The sequence below is a fragment of the Pyrgilauda ruficollis genome, unplaced genomic scaffold (genome assembly GCF_017590135.1).
Source record: "Pyrgilauda ruficollis isolate IOZ18807 unplaced genomic scaffold, ASM1759013v1 scaffold48, whole genome shotgun sequence".
Classification (NCBI taxonomy): domain Eukaryota; kingdom Metazoa; phylum Chordata; class Aves; order Passeriformes; family Passeridae; genus Pyrgilauda; species Pyrgilauda ruficollis.
Genome location: NW_024526377.1, coordinates 3,697,495 through 3,716,385, shown reverse-complemented (window position 1 = coordinate 3,716,385; position 18,891 = coordinate 3,697,495). Strand labels below are relative to the sequence as shown.

Here is an 18,891-nt window from a genome sequence, read left to right as displayed (position 1 = left end):
GTTGTGCTCAGGCTTTATTCTGACAGGGCTTCTCTGGTTGCTAGGTAGGTGCAGCCAGTGTTTGGATGCAGGCCAGGCTTGTCCGTGTGCTGGCTGGGCTGCCGAGGAATCGCCGTCCCTTTTGGCTGTGTTTAAGCTTGATTGGAACATCGATACTGCCATGGAAGAAAAGATTCTCACTCAGAGCTCCTTGGAACCGTTAGAGGGACTTCCACAGTGCAGCTGGGGGAGCTTTACAATCCCTTCCAAGTCAAACCATTCCATGGTCTTCAGACGTGCTCCCTTGCTGCACAAAAGCCTTCCAAGAATCTGTCTGAGACACCAGTTTTAGTTCCTGTTTGTGTGTTCATTGTTTTCTGTTATAAATCAGTGGAGTTTTAGTGCTGGGAGTTTTGCTGAGCTGGTTTTATGAATTGAGCTCTGCTCCAGCACACTGAACAGACTTGGTGTGGGGGTTTTACTTGGATTTTTAAGAACATCCTAGGCATATATCTGAAGGGACCCTGCAAGAAAGATGGAGAGGGACTATTTGCAAGGCCTGGAGTGACGGGGGAATGGCTTCCCACTGCCCGAGGGCAGGCTTAGATGGGATATTGGGAAAAAATTGTTCCCTGTGAGGGTCAAGAGGCCCTGGCACAGGTGCCCAGAGAAACTGTGACTGCCCCATCCCTGGAAGTGTCCAAGACCAGGTTGGACAGGCTGTGGAGCAGTCTGGGACAGTGGAAGGTGTCCCTGCCATGGCATGGGTAGGAATGAGATGATCTTTAAGGTGCCTCCAGCCCAAACCATTCCATGTTTCTATAGTATGTATGTACTTGGTGTTGTAATGGCAGAGTATTGGTTTCTTTAACACAAGGAGGTTTCTCCTCTCAAATTTGTGGGCAGCTGAGCAGTGCAGAACTCTGGAAGCGCTGAGGAGCTGCTCCATCCCCTGTGGAGGAGGCCTCACAGTGCTGCTGCTTTGAAAAAGGTTTTTGAGCCTTGACCCACTTTGTTTTTGCAATGTTAAAGGACTTGAAGGAAAGGATCTGCCACTCGGGCATCCTGTACTCTGTAGAATAATAGTACTTTGAATATTTTTGGTTTGTGTGTTTATTTCCATGGGCTTGACACAGGACTTAGGCATGAGGTTGGGTGAGTCACCGATAGATCGGCGGCAGAACCATCCCCAGAGCGTCGCTGGTTATTTGTGTTTTATTGGGCTTTGAGTCACAGCTTTGAGGCCACTGACACAAGATTTTCACAACAGAATCTGGCAAGTCAGTGTCTCTTCAAAGCAGGGTCTTCTGAGTGGGTGCCCCTGTATTTGGGCAGTACTGGCATACTCATATTTTTAAGTTCATTTGTCCAAGGGAGCATATGATTCACACTGTAATAGCAAAATAGCTGAATTTTTTTAAATTACACCTGAACAATGTATAGACCTGCACTTCTGATTCATTTATTGGTCACTTAAATCCTGTTTGCCAAAATCTGGGTTCTAACTTCTTGCAGGGTGGGTGGGACACACAAGGCTGAGCAGACTAAAAGAATCTTTTTAATATTATCTTTATTTCAGCAGTTTTGTTACTCTCTCCTCCAGATAGGAACTAAATATAAACTGTGGTGTGTATGTCTTCAGAATATTAAAACAAACTGTTGACTTGTTTATGCTACTCAAATGTTTAGTAGTAACTTTTTTGCTTATGCTTATATTCTGCAAATATAGCTGGAGTAAATTCTAGGGCTGCTTTTACTCACGTGAGAGTATTAAAATGAAGGAAAAGTTAAAGAGAGCAGATGCTTGGAACAAGTTTTGCATAAGCAGAGTCTGTGAGCGGGTTTTAAATGATGCTTCTTGCTTTCTGTTTTGTTTTATCTTGTGGCTTCAAGCCAGCCCCACTCAGAATTTTTTAGTAGTTTTCTGGGTAGAGCCAGACAAATGTTACAGAGGAACTTTTGATATTCACCTGTTCTCAGGACCTTATTTCCTTCAAGATAAACCAGGTTTTTTTACAGAAATTATGGAGATTAATCAAAAGGCAAATAAAAACCATTTTTTTCCCAGCACTTGACATTTTAACTCTGCTATGAAAATGAGTGGGCTGGAATCGCTGCCTGCGTCACCGAGTAGGAGGAGAGGGGAGAACTTTGCACTACCTCGCTCAAATGCTCTGAAAATCAGGACATTTGTGCCACGAGTAACTTCTTAAAACTCAGGCGACCAAGCATTTTGGGCTTGTTGTTGTTTCTTAACTGGAAAGAGGTATTTTTAAGTGGAAATACCAGTAGAAATTCTGGGAAATGGGCTATGTTTACTACCGTGTTTGGTTTGTAAGGCATGAGTAATGCAAATCTTGAGTGGAGGGTTCTCACCTAAATGATGCAAAGCAAATTAAATAGATGAGAATGGAACAAGTCTTAGCTACTTTTCAAATTACCCATCTCAGTGCAGATTGGAATGTTTCTCTGAGCAGTTCTGGGTATTCTCCTCTAGCCTACAAGTAATCAAGAGTTTTACAATCCTGTCTTAATCTGAGCCTTTTCTCTTCTGGCAAATTGGCTTTATGGAGGCAGTTAGATGGGAGGTAATGGTCTTACTCTTCATCCATTTTCAGCCAGCAAAGTTCAAGAATAATCTGTCTTCCAAGACTAAGCTGATATTGGCACCGAAATGAAGAGTTTATCTCAAATCCTGTGCATCAGTCCAGAGCTACTTCTGTATTTTTGTCGTACTCTGCAGCCATTTGGTTATTACCATGGTGTTCAGAAAAGACTTGTAAAACTTACTGCCTTTTTTTTGGGGTGGTTTTTGTTTAACTTTTTGTTTTGGATTTTTTGTTGGTTTTTTTTTTTAGGAAATCTCCTAAACAAAACCTCCTGATTTATTCATGCTGATTGCTGAAGCTCATGAGTAAGAGAACAGTCTAGATGTAGGTGGAGGATTAAGGATTAATAATGGGCAAGCATTTGTTTGGAATTTCATGCTGTTGGAGACAGCTGATTTCCTTTCCTCGAGTGTGCTGGCTCTGGTGCCCACCTGGTTGCCCTGGGAGTTGGTTCAGGGGATTGTCTGTTGTGCTTTCCTCCTAATCTGTGGGATTTTTCCTTCGCAGGACCCGTGGGGGCACAGCCCCTGCTCATGGTGCCCCGACGTCCCGGCTATGGCACCATGGGCAAGCCCATTAAACTGCTGGCCAACTGCTTCCAAGTTGAAATCCCAAAGATTGATGTCTACCTCTATGAGGTGGATATCAAACCAGATAAGTGTCCTCGGAGGGTGAACAGGTGAGAGGATGCATTTGTCTTGTAAATGATATCAGTGGGAATGTTGAATAACATCAAGACCCATGAAAGGGAGACTTTCTTTCCTTTCCCCCACATCCCAGCTGGGAGGTAAAAGTGCTGCTGCTCATTCAGCTTGAAGAGGAAGTCAATATTTATCATCTTACTGAAGTGCTTTGGGTTAATATTGCCTGGCCAGGACGTGCTGCTTGGAAGCTGCTGCTGTGCAGGAAGGCTGGTTTGCCTGTGCTGAAAGTAAAGTGTTTCCATTCTGTGCCACTGAAACACCAAGGCCTCCCAAAGAATTCAGATCCCAAAGGCCTGTTAGAGTTGGAGGTGTTCCAAAAGTCTACTGTGTTCCAAAAGTTTTATCTACTACTCACATCAAGAAGCATTTCTGTATAAGCTGAAAACTTCATCATGGTTTTTCAAGTGTAATTTCAGTGCTTGTGTCAGGTTAATCTTTATTGCCATCAATTTATAATAAAGCAAGGAAGGCAAATCTATAATTGTGTGCAAATTCAATCAGGCTTTTACATGATTTTGTAGAAACTCAGGTTATTAAGGACTTAAAGCCAAGCCTTTTTTGTTAGGGCATCTCATGTTTATAACCAGTATAGGCAGAATTCAAAACTCATCGAGGAGCAGCTAAACATTGCTGCAGACAGTACAATGAACTGGCAGAGCTTCCAGATGGGGGTTTGTGCTGTTTTTTCACACTACCACTTTGTGGGTTTTTTCCAAGGTAACAGTGTCCTTGTTTTCCATCATAAAGATCATGCAAAGGCCTTGGTCATTTCTAGGAGTTTCTGAAATTATTTCAGTACCAATATTCCCCAGTATCTGAGCATTTGCATTGATTCTGATTTTATGCTGTAGTGTTTATTTATTTAGTTAAAGTAAGTGAAGCACCTTTTGGAATAGCAGTGGGTGTTTATAATTCACTCAAGTATTGTTTATTGCAACTACTTCAGCAAAACACCTGGGAGTGGGAGCCAGCTGGGGTCTGATCCTTCTTCAGAAACATCTTCAACGTAAATATCCCCTTTTCCAGGGACGTGGTGGACTCTATGGTGCAGCATTTTAAAGTGACAATATTTGGGGACCGTAGACCAGTTTATGATGGGAAAAGAAGCCTCTATACAGCCAATCCACTTCCTGTGGCCACTACTGGGGTAAGATAACTGGGAAGACGTTGTATTGGTAGCAGCTTCATGGCAAAGGAAAAAACCCAACTTTAAATTTTGCTGATTTCAGTACAGTATCTGTACTGAAACTGAGTCCTTCTGATATATTTCCTGCAAATTCCAGTGTGTGTAAGTGTTCATGTAATAGTTGCATTCAGAACTTCTTGTTTAATTTAGTAGCTGCTTTCTACAGCAAAATCTATTAAAGCATTTCATTTTACAGACTGTAACACATGATCTTATGATGAATTGAAAAAACAAGCCAGAGTTTTTCTAGAATGTATTGCTTTTTTGAGGTGACAAAAAGTTATTCTATCCTCTTCTGCTTGGTCAGGGCCCAGTTATCTTCACCTTGTGCATTTGATAATGTACTTTCATCAAACATGTTGTGTCTTTAATATCTGAGTTTCTGAGTCTCTGGCCCAGTTATGTGAAGGAGCGGAATCTCAGGGTACCAGACCCATATTAAAGAGCTGCTTTTTATTTGTTTCTTTTCTCCCCTGCCCAGGTGGATTTGGATGTGACACTACCCGGAGAAGGTGGAAAAGATCGTCCCTTCAAAGTGTCAATAAAGTTTGTTTCTCGGGTGAGCTGGCACTTGCTGCATGAAGTTTTGACAGGAAGAACCTTGCCTGAGCCTCTGGAACTAGACAAACCTATCAGCACTAACCCTGTTCATGCTGTCGATGTGGTGCTACGACACCTCCCCTCCATGAAGTAGGTTCACTGTCTTCCTGCAGTCTGTCTTTACCTGAAGTATCCCCACTGGGAGACCTTCATCCCCCATTTCTTCACAGGTGAAAAGAGAAACTGTTCATTCCCCTCTGCAGCACAGCTGGTGAGCTGAACGGGGAGCTTTTAGTCAGTCCTGTACAAGTGTCTCTGTAGGCAGAGCAGGTGATGTGTGTGTTGGAAAAGATCAAGAAACATCAGGCATTTATAATAGGCCTTCATAGAAATGCTGAGAGGTTCCAGTGAGCTGCAGCACTGCTGTCCTGGTTCTGCTCAGCTTGAGCCAAGTGATGGCAGTGCCTGTGAGAAGCAGTCTCTTTAATCCATTGGTGCATGCTTCTCGTGTCTGAAATACATGGCTGGCACCAGGATCTGTCCTAACAAAGTCTCATTTGTTATTTTATCTCAGAACCCTGAAATTTAGAAAGGCTAATTTTGCTTGATTTGGTCAATGAAAGTTACTTTTGCAGTTTGTTGGCTTTAGGCAGCACAATGGCTTTGCTCTGAGCAGATTTCTGATAGGTTTCACTGATAGCTCTGATAGGTTTCACTGCGTGTAGCTGACTCCCAAAAAAAGTGCCCTGTGGTTTTGTGGAATCCAGTGTTCCTCAGCTTCCCCAGATCTGAAGATGTTAGCCTCTGTACTAGTGCCTGTGCATTGCAAAACAGGAGGTGTGGAGGCTCAGGAGCAGCTGTTTTCAACCTGTGAGAGAAACATCATTTCATCTAGTTCTTTGTTATTGTTTTTGTTTCTCTCAATGTATCTTGTATTCAAAAGTTCCCTATGAATTAGGAAAAATTATATTTAAGGGTCAGGCCAGTATAGACAAGGCTGTTGTACAGAATCTGCTGTGGTGGAGATTCCACTTCCTTGAAGCAGAAGATCAGGAAGGGTAAGTTAACTTAGTTCTTGATTTGTTGTGAAAACTGAAAGTGGTTTGTGCATTGCTAAAAGTAGTAAATGTTTTTGTCTAAATTTAAAAGCACTGCAATAGGAAGAGAAGCATTCAGAGTATTTTGTTTATACTTGCTTCTTGGCACAGATTGCTGGTGCACAAAATGCCAAAAAATAATAATGCTGTGTGTTATAATCTTTGTTACATGAATTTTATGTTTGGAAAACAAGAACATAAATGTGTGGCCACCTGTTTCACCAGGTACACCCCTGTGGGCCGTTCCTTCTTCTCAGCTCCAGAAGGCTATGACCACCCCCTGGGAGGGGGCAGGGAGGTCTGGTTTGGGTTCCATCAGTCTGTCCGACCTGCCATGTGGAAAATGATGCTCAACATCGATGGTAAGTGGAGATTCAGGGCTAAGATTCAGACCAGGCATGTATGGCAAAAGCTACCTAGAAATTCTAGTCTGTTTTCCTTGTATTTGTCATCAAGTCAGTGTTTGAGCAGAAATTTAGCTGCCATATAAAAACCAATATTCCTGCATGTGAAGGAATTGCACAGGGCTTGTTCTCCTGCTTAATTTCAGTAGTGGTGCATCTCCAGTGACAGAGGCAGGTTGCCTGCACGCTGTGTCTCTGTACAGCTGTACACAGTCTGTGGTGCTCAGTACTTCCAAGAAAACTCTGTAAAACATACCCCAGACACTTCTCTGAATAGGGCTGATTGGGATAGGCTTTCTTATGCAAAAGCTTAAGCTCTGCAGCACTGCATTGAGTCCCAGATGAATGGATCTGAGATCAACTGGTGCCTGTGTCAGACTCCCTCGTCCTGTGAGCACTCGACTCTATTTAGTTGTTAAACCCTCATTGAAAAGTGTCAGTGGTGGAGGTGCAGGTGCTGCCTGAGGTTTTCTCTGATTTGCATTCAGTTCTCACTGTCTTTGAAATGCTTTATGAACTGAAGGTAAATTGTCTTGCTCTACACTGAGCACTCCAAGTCAGGTTGTGCTTGGAGCATAATAAAATATTGCAGATGTTGAGCTGTCTCTTGCTGAAAATTTGCAAGGCCATGTGTTGTAGTTTACGTAAATTGTGGGTGATTCTCATGCGACTGAAGTCACACAGTTTGTTCTTGTAAAATTGCCTTTCTAACAGCAGCTGTGGTTTAAAAAAATTAATGTAAAAATCTCAACCTGTACCAAAAAGAGCCAGTGCTGGTATCTATGTGCAAGGTACTGAGAGAACTGCAGTTCAGGTAGAAGAGGATGATTTTACACCAGTTGATAATGTACTGTGCTGTTACTTTGTGAGGCAAGTTTTTCTTACCAGCATTAGCAAGTGTAGTAGTAACTCTTGGAGTAGGTGTTCTTCAGTCCTTCCTGTGAATGAGAAATTTGAAGCCCTTTGTAAGTGGTGATTCACAGAGCTGTTGTTCTGTTTCCTGATTTGAGGCTGTGAAATTGTCTTCAATTCCCATCACTGGAGGTTTTTCAGTTGTTCAGTTGGATGAGGTTCTCCATGGAAATGTTGCTGTGGGAGACAACCCACACACTGCCAGGGTGGGGAGAGTGAGGATTTGGGGTCACTCAAATCTGGAGCAGTCTCAGGCATCCGGAGGTGTTGGTTGATGCCTCATGTGAGGCTGGTAGGCTGCTCAAGTGACACATGTCTGAAGAATGTTGGGTTGTATGAGCACAGATGTGTGGCAGGTTTGGTACGTGAGATCTGGAAAACTGATAAATGCTTGGGGTTTTTTTTTCTGTTGTTGACATTTAAAGTTTTAAACGTGTGGAACAGTTTGTGTCTGAGCTCTGTCTAGTCCCACCTCGCCTTTCCTGCCAAAGGTGTTGTTTCAGTTGCTTATAACTTTGTCAAGAAGGTAATTTATGATCTTCCTTGTATAGAATAAGTCATCTGTCCTACTTAAAACCAGTATATTGTCCCTTAAAGTGATAGTGTCATTAGCATGTGGGGAGAGTAAGAGATTTGAGTAGATCAAGGGTTCCACTCCCCCTACACCAAGACAATTTGTGCTGTCAAAATAGTGCTCATGTCTACACCAGATATTGTTTCAGTAATTGAACAGATTGTGTAACTGACAAAATTATACTGTATGTTGAATTGTTAGCTTTTAATAGTCAAAAGTCTGTGGTAGAGAGATATTAATCCTGTCTCTGCAGCTTCATACAGAGGTAAAAGAGAATGTCTCTCTGGGGTGTTGCAGCTTTCTAGAAATAAATGTTCTCTGGGGGAAAAACCCTTTTAAAACCCTGAAATTCCAGGTAGTAGCAGGATAACTGTACTGGAGACAGATGTGTCACTGTAGACTTTCTGCTGGCTTTTTGATATTTTACTCTTGCAGAACTCACTGTTCTGTTTCTAAATGTGCCTGAGGTTTACATAGAATTCTAAGAAATACTGATGTATGAACTGCTTCACAATACCTTGACTGGGTTTTTTTACACTTCATATTTTGCTCTTTGTAGTTTCTGCCACTGCCTTCTACAAAGCACAACCCGTAATTCAGTTCATGTGTGAAGTCCTTGACATTCATAATATTGATGAACAACCAAGACCTCTGACTGATTCTCATCGGGTAAAATTCACCAAAGAGATAAAGGGTGAGTAGAAATGAGTTGGTTTTGTCCCAGTAAAGTTAGTTCTAAGGGAATTGTTTTAACTGGAAGCCTGGTTAACATGGATCAGAAGGGCCTGGAATTGCCAAGAGAATTGTAGTATCCATGTGTGTAGCTTTAATCCTGAGACAAACAACGCAGCTCTGCAGAAATGGGAGCTGAAAAACATTCCCAGTGGCTTAGAGGGAATGAGGGAGCATGTTGCTCATTGCCTGGGCAGAGGTAAGTGGCTTGTGCCAACCTCTCCTAACCCAGGGTCCCTGAGGCCACCTGGCATTGTGTGTGGACTCCTGTTGTTTCAGTGCTATGGCAGAGTGAACATTGATTTCAAGGCTAACATTGATTCTTTGAAAGAGTGTTGTTATGGTGAATTCTAATAACTGATTGCCTTGTGGAAAAATAAGTACCACTTGCAGCTGAAGGCCAAATTCCATTCCAAAGAAATTGCACAAGCTGCTGGTTTGAGTGGTTTCACTCCATATATGCTGCTTGGGTTTGTATTTTCCCATATCCTTCATTGCAGTGTAATTTGCAGAGAGAAAAGCCTTGGAGGAGCTCAGCTCTTAAACACTTGATGCAAGATTGGACTCTACTGAAATACTGGGCAGCTGAAAAGTAAATTTGAACTAGTAATAAAGGGATGTGCTCACAGATGAATTATGACTGAAAAAAGACAGGAATTATTTTGTACTAGTCCTAACATGCCCCCTTTTACATCTGCCTGTCTGCCTTTGTTCTGTAGGGCAGGTAACTGGGGGTTGAGAAACTGCCTCTACTTGATCTCAGATGCCTCAGAGGCTCTGTTACCATAGTCAGAAAATATTGAAAGTTATCCCTTTGCTCTCAGACTCATCTTTGCTGCTGTAGGGTGTGAGAGCTCCAGCCAGGACGTGACCATTTACAGCAAAACAAGCCCTGCATTAGAGCTGGCTGTGTGTGAGCAGCACTGGGGGAGGGCACTGCCTTGGTAGTGTCACAGCAGAGTAATGACAGAGCAGGGAATGGGTTCCAGATATCTCTGTTTTCATCAGCCCTTGTCTGTGGTCACAGTGCCCCATGGTTTCTTTTCTCTGCTTTCTCTTAATGCCGTGTCAGGGCAGTGCTGGTTTATTTTTACTGTGCCATCCTCTGAGTAATACTGATGTTCTTGATGCAATTAGTGTTGTCAGGGAGCAAGGAGGTAGAGTCAGTGCTTCTTTGTGATGTCTGTGTCCCCAGTAAACTAAACACAGTCTGGTGTCTGGTATGTGGGGACCTGATTTTGGGTGGTGGTCAGTCAGTGATCCACAATCTGCCTGAACAGCAACAGGATGAGCCATCCAACTGATCTCTCAAAGGCCTGTAGTACTAGACTTCACTAAAATTAGACTTTACTGCTGGAAGTGAATCCTTTGAACACCCAGGCTTTGTTTTTAGCTGCTTTCTGTCCTGGGAGCTGGGGAAGGACAGCAGCGTGTGGATGCTGTGCCGCCCTGGTGTGATAAGCTCAGTGCTCTCAGCAGATGTTGAGGCTGCTCTGTGTGAACAGCACAGTGTGTGCACAGTCACAGCAACAGCCCCCAGAGCCTCCTGGAGCTGCCACTGTCATGATTATCGTGGGCAGAGATAAGTCTGGAGAGGCTCTGGTGTGTAGGCTGGGTGCTTTGAGATGAGATTCTCAAAATGCAAAATTAAACTTGGTCAGTGAAATTAAAGAAAATTACAGGATGAATGTGGACAAAAAGCTGGGAGGAAGACAATAAAGTAGAAAACTGTTTTTTTAATCCTTTTAATTTCAATTACATTGCAACTGATAGTTTGGAGAGATGTACAAGATTGAGAATGAGAACACGAGGATATGGTGAAAACTGCTGTCTGAGTTCAGTCAGTGCTTTTTAAATGAAATTCAGAAGACATTGAACATTAAATATTTTACGTCATGATTTATTTGTGAGGATAATAATCAGGATTAGTCAGAACTGAAATGATAATGAAAGTAAAAATGTTTGGCGAATAATAATTTCTTTGTGCTATTTGAAGCTGACCCCAAGCTGTTATGTCCCATCATTTGAAACTTTGTGTCTCCTGTGTACATGTTTGTGCAATTATGGCATCAGGGTTTTTTTTTTGATGCTTTTATGCAGGTCTAAAGGTAGAAGTGACTCACTGTGGGACAATGAGAAGGAAGTACCGTGTCTGTAACGTAACGAGGCGGCCTGCAAGTCATCAAACGTAAGAGGCTTTCTGTCAGAGCATGAAATGTGTGAGAGCTTCACACTGAGTAACAGGACCTGCTATTTCATTCAGTTTGGGATGATGTTATTTGACAAATAATATTTTACTCAAATGTCTGTCTTCTCAGCTTTCCTTTACAGCTAGAAAATGGCCAGACTGTGGAGAGGACAGTAGCACAGTATTTCAGAGAGAAATACAACCTCCAGCTGAAATACCCTCACCTTCCTTGTCTGCAAGTGGGACAGGAACAAAAACACACCTACCTGCCTTTAGAAGTAAGAGCCTTATTATGATAGATCAGCTGGGTTTGGGTGGGTTCTATCAGTTTGCAAAACATTAAGAATTTATGATCTTTGCAATACAAATATGTTTACAGGTTTACATGTTCATCACTCTTTAATTTCACTAAATACTGTCTGCATCCTACAGTGTTTTGAAGTGTAGAAATACGAGGAAGAACAGGCAGTTGTTCAAACACATTTTGGTTTATAGTGGCAGCATTGTGTCACGTGTGTACAGTGTGGTGTGATCTGAGTGCTTCTGGTGTGAATTAATGCTTCTGGTTTCTCCTGCAGGTGTGTAACATCGTGGCTGGCCAGAGGTGCATCAAGAAGCTCACAGACAATCAGACCTCAACCATGATAAAAGCAACAGCCAGGTCTGCCCCAGACAGGCAGGAGGAGATCAGCAGACTGGTGAGTGCCCCAGTCCCAGCTCCATGGGACACTGCTCAGAGTGACACTGGGCTGGATTACATCCGTGCAAAACTTCCTAGTCTTTTCATTCTTCCTCATCCTTTAATTTAACAGATTTTAAATACATTTTTAATAGGATTTATTTAAAATGGCATGCAATGATAGCATGAGTCCATAGTACAGGCTCTTGCATTATCATCTCTACACTTAATTTACTGTGAGGAAACACTCAAAAAATGCTTTTGAATGAACAAACTGAAAATGAGCACTTGAGTAATGAAGGGAATAGAAACCATCTCATCCATTGGATCTCATGGTAGTAATTGTTTTCCTTGGGGATGGGTTGATTGTGTTGAGCAGTCAAGTCTGAGCCTTTTTCAATGAAATTGTTGTAAGCACACTTCTGCAATGTTCCTGTTAGCCTATGGTTTGTTGTATGGATTGCAATCAGATACTTCTGTAACATGGAAAAATCTCTCCTAGGTGAGAAGTGCAAATTATGATGCAGATCCGTTTGTCCAAGAGTTCCAGTTCAAAGTGCGGGATGAGATGGCGCACGTGACAGGACGTGTGCTCCCAGCCCCCATGCTGCAGTACGGAGGACGGGTGAGGCTTTGGCTTTTCCTCTGCTTTCCATTTTGAGGAGTGATTTCCTGTGCACCTTGACTCTACAGGGATCAGACTTTGAATAATAAACTCTTCTTTGTTATCCTGAAACTGCAAATAGCACTGGCTGCTGCTTTTTTAGTCACTTGAGTGTCTGTTGCTTTTGTTTCCCCAGAATCGAACCGTGGCAACACCAAGCCATGGCGTGTGGGACATGAGAGGGAAACAGTTCCACACTGGGGTGGAGATCAAGATGTGGGCCATAGCTTGCTTTGCAACACAGAGACAGTGCAGAGAAGAAATTCTGAAGTAAGGCATGTTGTGGTTCAGGCTTTGGACTGTTCTCTTAATGGAGTGAAACAGGAATGTAGGATTACAATGAGCATTTTACCTGGGTTTAATGTGAGATGTTAGGGTGAGAATCTGGGCTGGTTTGCTTCCATGCTGGAAGCTACAATCAAAACATGGTACTGGGTACACTGTGGGATGTTTGTCTTGTAATATCACTGTATATAGTCCCTTCTGACACCTTGAACAAAGTACTGAAGGTGTCTAGACTATTTTTTAGCCCATTCTGGCCTGTGGTGTTTCACAGCTGTACACCCTTCACATAACAAACATTTTTTAAATGCTGCTTTAAAAGCTGCTTGCAATCATCCTCCTTTGATAATTCTGTTCCTTTGTGCTTTGGTTACTGTGTACTGCAAAAATCCAAAAACCTCCTCCTTTGCAGGGGCTTCACAGACCAGCTGCGCAAGATCTCCAAGGACGCCGGGATGCCGATCCAGGGCCAGCCCTGCTTCTGCAAGTACGCCCAGGGTGCAGACAGCGTGGAGCCCATGTTCCGACACCTCAAGAACACCTATTCAGGGCTGCAGCTCATCATTGTCATCCTGCCAGGGAAGACACCTGTGTATGGTAAGGGCACACCTCTGTCTTTACCTGTTCAGGTATCATTCTGAGAAATCTGATGCCCAGCATATGTTAAAAATTACTCAGAACCATCCTTTATGTATTAGACACCACTGTTTTGTGTCTGAAGATAAATTGGAAGCAGGTCTGTGTGTGCAGATAAGTTAGAAGTTACTGCACAGTATGTACACCAGAATTACTGTGACTTATCTAAGATCAAAATGCAGCAATAACCTCAAATGGACTCAAGTTGTCTCCTTGTGTTTGTTTCCCAGCGGAGGTGAAGCGTGTGGGAGACACGCTGTTGGGAATGGCCACACAGTGTGTTCAGGTCAAGAACGTCATTAAAACATCTCCACAGACCCTCTCAAATCTGTGCCTGAAGATTAATGTTAAACTAGGAGGAATCAACAACATCCTTGTACCTCATCAACGGTAAGACTCTGGAGATTGCATTGGGTTTTCTTTTAACAGATGTGGTTACGTTTGCTACTTAGCACCCAAAATTTAAGTGTGGCTAAGTTTTAAATTAAAATAGTCTTCTGATAATAGTATGTGGTATTTGAAGTAGAATTAAATTCCTTTCAGCGCAGGCAGAGTGGTGGTTGGCCTGTGCAGTAGGTCTTCAGCCAAGGTTCTTGTCAAATGTTTGATCAGTATCAAAGTTGAAATGAGGAACAGTTGTGTGAGGAAAAATATTTTAAAGGCAGTATAAGACCATCCTGCTGCTCAAGTCCTGCAGAGCAGTGTAATGTGTATGCTGGTGCTATAGCTCAGTGGGGCTCAGGGAACCCCCAGGCTCTCACGGGGCCTCTGAAGCCCCTGACTGTGCCACTCCACTGAAGCCCTGGGGCTGCTCTCCACCAGAGTCATGCCCCAGTTCTGGCAGTGTGTTTGCAGTGTGTTTTGGGCTCTGCTGGGGAGGGTTCCAAGTTCACCTCTTGTGCACAAAGATCCCATTGTTGAGCCTTGGCCCGGGTACCTGATAAGGCTGAGACAGAAACAACCCCCGCGGTGAGCGATGACCTTGTGGCGGCTCTTCAGCTACGAGTGTGACTTAGCACTTTTTTCTTTTTGAAGACCTTCTGTGTTCCAGCAGCCAGTGATCTTTTTGGGAGCTGATGTCACTCACCCTCCAGCTGGAGATGGAAAGAAGCCTTCCATTGCTGCTGTAAGTTTTATTAAATTTACATGGTGTTTTTTTTTATTGTGGATAAATGTTAGAATAGTAAGTGCAACTCATGGACTATGTCCGTATCAAATATTTTTCAGGGCTTATGCCAGTTCTTTGTACACATTCCCAATGATATTAAAAATCATGTATTTAAAAGAAAAAACTGCCTTGTACTTCAGAGTGGTTCCTTAGCTCTTTAATTTTTAAATCAAGGTAAAATGGCATTGTTAAATAATATATTTCTGCAGAAATATTCTCAAGGAAATAACACAGCTTGGTGACGTTGGCTATGGGAATAAATCACACAGGACTCCATTTTCTTCATGGTGGAAAAAGCCCATTCTTTATTCACATAACCCTTTTTAGACAGTTTTACAGACCTCATGTGAGACTCTCATTGGTTAGTAGCTTTCTTGTCAATTACTGTATTGCTTGGTAACAAGTTGTCACCCTGTATTCATTGGTCACTCAAACTCTGTGTGTACCTGCAGGGAAGGTTGTTGTGATAGTTTTCATTTCTCTATCTAATGGTGTAAAAACAGTTTATACAGGTGCTAGTTGTTTTTTACCTAGGAATAGATTGTTATGTTAATGAACTGCTCACACCAGGATTGCTTTCACATAGGAACCTGCAAAATGCTAGCTTGACTTAGAAGAAATGACAGGCCAGCCAGAGCAGGCCTGATTTTATGAGGCCTTTCTTTATGATTTTTCTTCCTTACTGCAACAGTTAGCTAGTAACATTTTTTGGTTTTTTAAAGGAGAAAAGTGCCATTAAAGGCCTGGTTTGGCAGAAATGTTTTTGATATTTCTTACCTTTTGTGTTGGTACAGTCCAGGAACTCAAGGTGGTGATTGGAGGCTTGGTCAGCCTCTCCTACTTTGTCTCTTGGTATTTTAGTTGTCATTGATTTCAGGAAACTGTGTCTGTGTTTAAAGAAACTAAGGGAAGCTGAGGTTTTTCTCAGTGTTAAAGGTGAGAAAATGTCACAGCAAAATGTCTGTCTGGATTATAAAAATACACCTGAGTGAGAATCCAAATTCTGCAGGATGCTTGGGGGCAAAAGGTGTTAAACCTGTACCAAGTACAAGTTCCTGTTGAAAGTGTTACTGTGGTTGTTGTTTAGCACAAACATCTTGCACTCGCCGCTCTTGGCTTTTTGGTTTTTAATTGTTTTGGCATAGATTTGAGCTTGAAGCCTCCCCTGCTGCACTCTGCCCACAGGTTGTAGGCAGCATGGATGCTCATCCCAGCCGGTACTGTGCCACGGTGAGGGTCCAGAGGCCCCGGCAGGAGATCATCCAGGACCTGGCCTCCATGGTCAGGGAGCTGCTCATCCAGTTCTACAAATCAACACGGTTCAAGCCCACCCGGATCATCTTCTACAGGGACGGGGTCTCTGAGGGACAGTTCCGACAGGTTGGTTCAGTTGTGGGTTTTTTGAAAGATTCTCTTACTCCGTAGTAGCTGCAGGTCTTGTTTTGTACTGTTTGAGTTTCTTACATTTACACAAAATAATTGAGGAGAGAATTTTTTCATCTTGTTGAGTAAGAAGAGTTGCAGCTGTTTTCCTGTCTGGGAAGTCTTCAAATTTGGGAAATCACATATCTCTAAATACTTTCTGAGATTACCAGCTGTGTGCCAAAGTTGTATCTGTTAACTACACTGAGTTGGTAGGTGTTGTGTGTAGAATGCAGTGGAAGGAAAACCTAAACCCCTCTGTTCTTGTGCTTGTAGGTTTTGTATTATGAACTGCTGGCCATTAGAGAAGCCTGCATCAGTTTGGAGAAGGATTACCAGCCTGGAATAACCTACATTGTGGTGCAGAAGCGACATCATACACGGCTGTTCTGTGCTGACAGAACAGAAAGGGTAATCACTGCCCTCTGAGGAGCCTTTTGGGAAAGCTTCATGAGGAGCTTTTGGCTGCTGGAGAAAATACTAGCGTGGGCTTCTGTCCATCTGGTTGAATGTGCATGCAGGGAAGTGTTGATTTGATAAAATGGGGCCTCAAATTGAAAAATCATGGACCTTAAGTCTGTTAAAAACCCCCACAGCATCACATTGGAGCTAAAATCCGTGTAACTACTCAGGACCAATCTCCAGCAGTTATAATAGAAGAAAGTACAAAATGGTGGAACATTTCTTCTGAGTTAACCAAGCCAAACTGAAGCTGACAATTCTAAATACAAATGTCTGCAGCTCTTCAGTCTGAGCTGGAAAGTTCTGATGTGCTGGAGGTGCAGTGTTGTGTAAGGTGCTGGAGAGCCATCCAGTGTCCTTGTCAAACCTCCAAGGCTGATGTAGTGGCACATTCCAAACAGTTCTGTGGCGCTTGATGTGCCGAAACCTTGCCAGTGGTGAATAGAAACTTGTATTTTTCATTACAGCTGAGCTGTATAAACAGCTGAGGCCTCACTTACCAAACCTCTTCTCTAGGTTGGACGAAGTGGCAATATTCCAGCTGGGACAACTGTAGATACAGACATTACACACCCCTACGAGTTTGATTTTTACCTCTGTAGCCATGCTGGAATACAGGTATGGGTGCTTTGTGTAAGTAAATGTGAATTTAGAACAAATTGGTTTTCTTCTTTTTGTGACACCTGTTTACAAACAGTTACTTAGCAGGGAAATGTTCTTTTAGCTTGGTTTTATCTGAGATAAAACAGTATTGTGAGACGTAGAGGATGATTTGCTTAACAGGTGGTCTCTGCTGCACATTTAAATTTGCACTAATGATAAGTGGTGCTTTTTAAAGTTTGCTTTTAAGAGGTCACTTTATTTTGTAACATTTATTATTTCCGAAAAAATACTTCAACTTGTATCAGGCTATTTCTTAAAATGTAAAAAAAAAAAAAATTTACTCTTTAAATTTTTATCTTGTGAGTCTGACCACGTTGTCATCAGTTTTCTTTAGGTTGGCTGGGCATGACTTCTTTTCCGTTTTGAATCATTTCAGTGGGTTTTTTGTCAACCTTTACACTGTGTCTGAGCAAGCTGCTTTCTGGCCCCGTGGAAAAAGATTTGTATCAAGAAATGCAGTTCATTGTGTTTTATATAGCAAGGCATAAAGAACCTCAACTAAATTGATACTCCAGATGTATTTGTTTTAAAAGAAGAGACTTGTAGCTTGGCTAAAGCATAGCTATTTACACAATTCAGGTGTACTGTAAGATTTAACTTGAGTTTCTAGTGTTCACACTTGCAGTTAGGGTGCTCAGGAACTGGAAGGATTTAAAAGCACTGGGTGTTTCTCTGGGATGTTTTCGTGAGAAACAGTTTAATTGAAGGTAGGTAAAAGGAGCTGTAATTGTGGTTTAGTCATGTTAGGAGCAGATGTTGATCACTGAGGGTGATGTAGAAGGGGTTTTATCCAAGGAAGAACACTTAGAGCAATATAATGATGTATATGTTAGACTTATTAATCTTTAAATACATTTAGGCCTGACATAAAACCGAACTCATTCGGCTGCTGTTACGTAGGAGTTCACACTAGATAGCCTGGCCCTTTCTGAACATCCAAACCTGACTTGTTTATGGAAACCCAGAGAAATGACCCTCCATCCCCATCTCTGCAGGGAACCAGCCGTCCCTCCCACTACCAGGTGTTGTGGGATGACAACTGCTTCACAGCAGACGAGCTGCAGCTGCTGACGTACCAGCTGTGCCACACGTACGTGCGCTGCACCCGCTCCGTCTCCATCCCCGCGCCCGCCTACTACGCTCACCTGGTGGCATTCAGAGCACGCTACCACCTCGTGGACAAGGAACACGACAGGTACATCACAGGCTGTGCTCAGGGTTTAGTCCCCACTGCTGTCACCCGCTGTCAGGCCTAAAGGCACCTGACTGCGGGTGGTTCCTGCTGGTCTTGCGTTCAGTTTTTGTTGCCTCTAGGAGTGATGTTAAGATCACTGCTGGCAGCTGCTGCTCTACATCAGACCAGAGTGGGTTGGTGGATTCTACTGAATAACACTCAGATTAAAAGAATTCAGTTACTGAAGTATTTTGTTGTGACTTTGACGTGGTCTGAGGCAATCAAGCTACCGATTTAATTTTTTTTTGCTTTAGGATCAGGATAGTCATGAATGAACCAAATGTTAAGTGCTTCCACTTATCTAACTCTGTACGTCAGAAATATTTTATAACCTTCAAGCTATCAGTTTATTTATAAAAGGCTTATTTTTAGATGAACAAGCTGAGCAGCCATGGTGAAGAGATTTGTCAAAAGCCTCAAGGTTGCTGAGTGAATATGAGAGTTGATATTTCTCAGTGTCCAGCTCTGGCACTGGTGCTGTGTTGGTGAAGGGTCTGGAGGGTCAGTCCTTTGGGTAGCAGCTGGGAGGGCTCAGCCTGGAGAAAAGTGGGACCTTCTCAGTCTCTACAACTCCCTGACAGGAGCATCCAACCGGGGCTGGTTTGGCTTCCAGGGAACAAGGGACAAGTCAAAGGGAGGGTGTGCCAGGGGAGGGTCAGGTTGGACATCAGGAGGAATTTCTTCATGGAAAGGGTGGTCAGGCATTGGAAGGGGCTGCCCAGGGTGGTGGTGGAGTCCCCATTCTTGCAGGTGCTT

General features: G+C 42.9%; 1 protein-coding gene across 3 annotated transcripts in view; it reads left to right on the top strand.

Annotated features, from left to right (window-relative positions):
- AGO3 (argonaute RISC catalytic component 3) overlaps positions 1 to 18,891 on the top strand; it is a 33,970-nt gene that overhangs the window by 3,631 nt on the left and 11,448 nt on the right. For 2 of the 3 annotated variants that reach the window (XM_041479155.1, XM_041479154.1), the window contains exons 2-18: positions 3,096 to 3,267; positions 4,319 to 4,439; positions 4,960 to 5,168; positions 6,341 to 6,477; positions 8,565 to 8,699; positions 10,838 to 10,925; positions 11,056 to 11,203; positions 11,504 to 11,623; positions 12,107 to 12,229; positions 12,405 to 12,538; positions 12,963 to 13,147; positions 13,417 to 13,576; positions 14,222 to 14,312; positions 15,540 to 15,734; positions 16,053 to 16,187; positions 16,755 to 16,856; positions 17,897 to 18,096. In XM_041479155.1, coding sequence (XP_041335089.1) covers positions 3,096 to 3,267; positions 4,319 to 4,439; positions 4,960 to 5,168; positions 6,341 to 6,477; positions 8,565 to 8,699; positions 10,838 to 10,925; positions 11,056 to 11,203; positions 11,504 to 11,623; positions 12,107 to 12,229; positions 12,405 to 12,538; positions 12,963 to 13,147; positions 13,417 to 13,576; positions 14,222 to 14,312; positions 15,540 to 15,734; positions 16,053 to 16,187; positions 16,755 to 16,856; positions 17,897 to 18,096 — 2,455 coding nt within the window. Of the gene's footprint in view, positions 1 to 3,095; positions 3,268 to 4,318; positions 4,440 to 4,959; positions 5,169 to 5,999; positions 6,077 to 6,340; positions 6,478 to 8,564; positions 8,700 to 10,837; positions 10,926 to 11,055; positions 11,204 to 11,503; positions 11,624 to 12,106; positions 12,230 to 12,404; positions 12,539 to 12,962; positions 13,148 to 13,416; positions 13,577 to 14,221; positions 14,313 to 15,539; positions 15,735 to 16,052; positions 16,188 to 16,754; positions 16,857 to 17,896; positions 18,097 to 18,891 lie in introns of all 3 variants that reach the window. The other variant, XM_041479156.1, reaches the window with a different exon arrangement.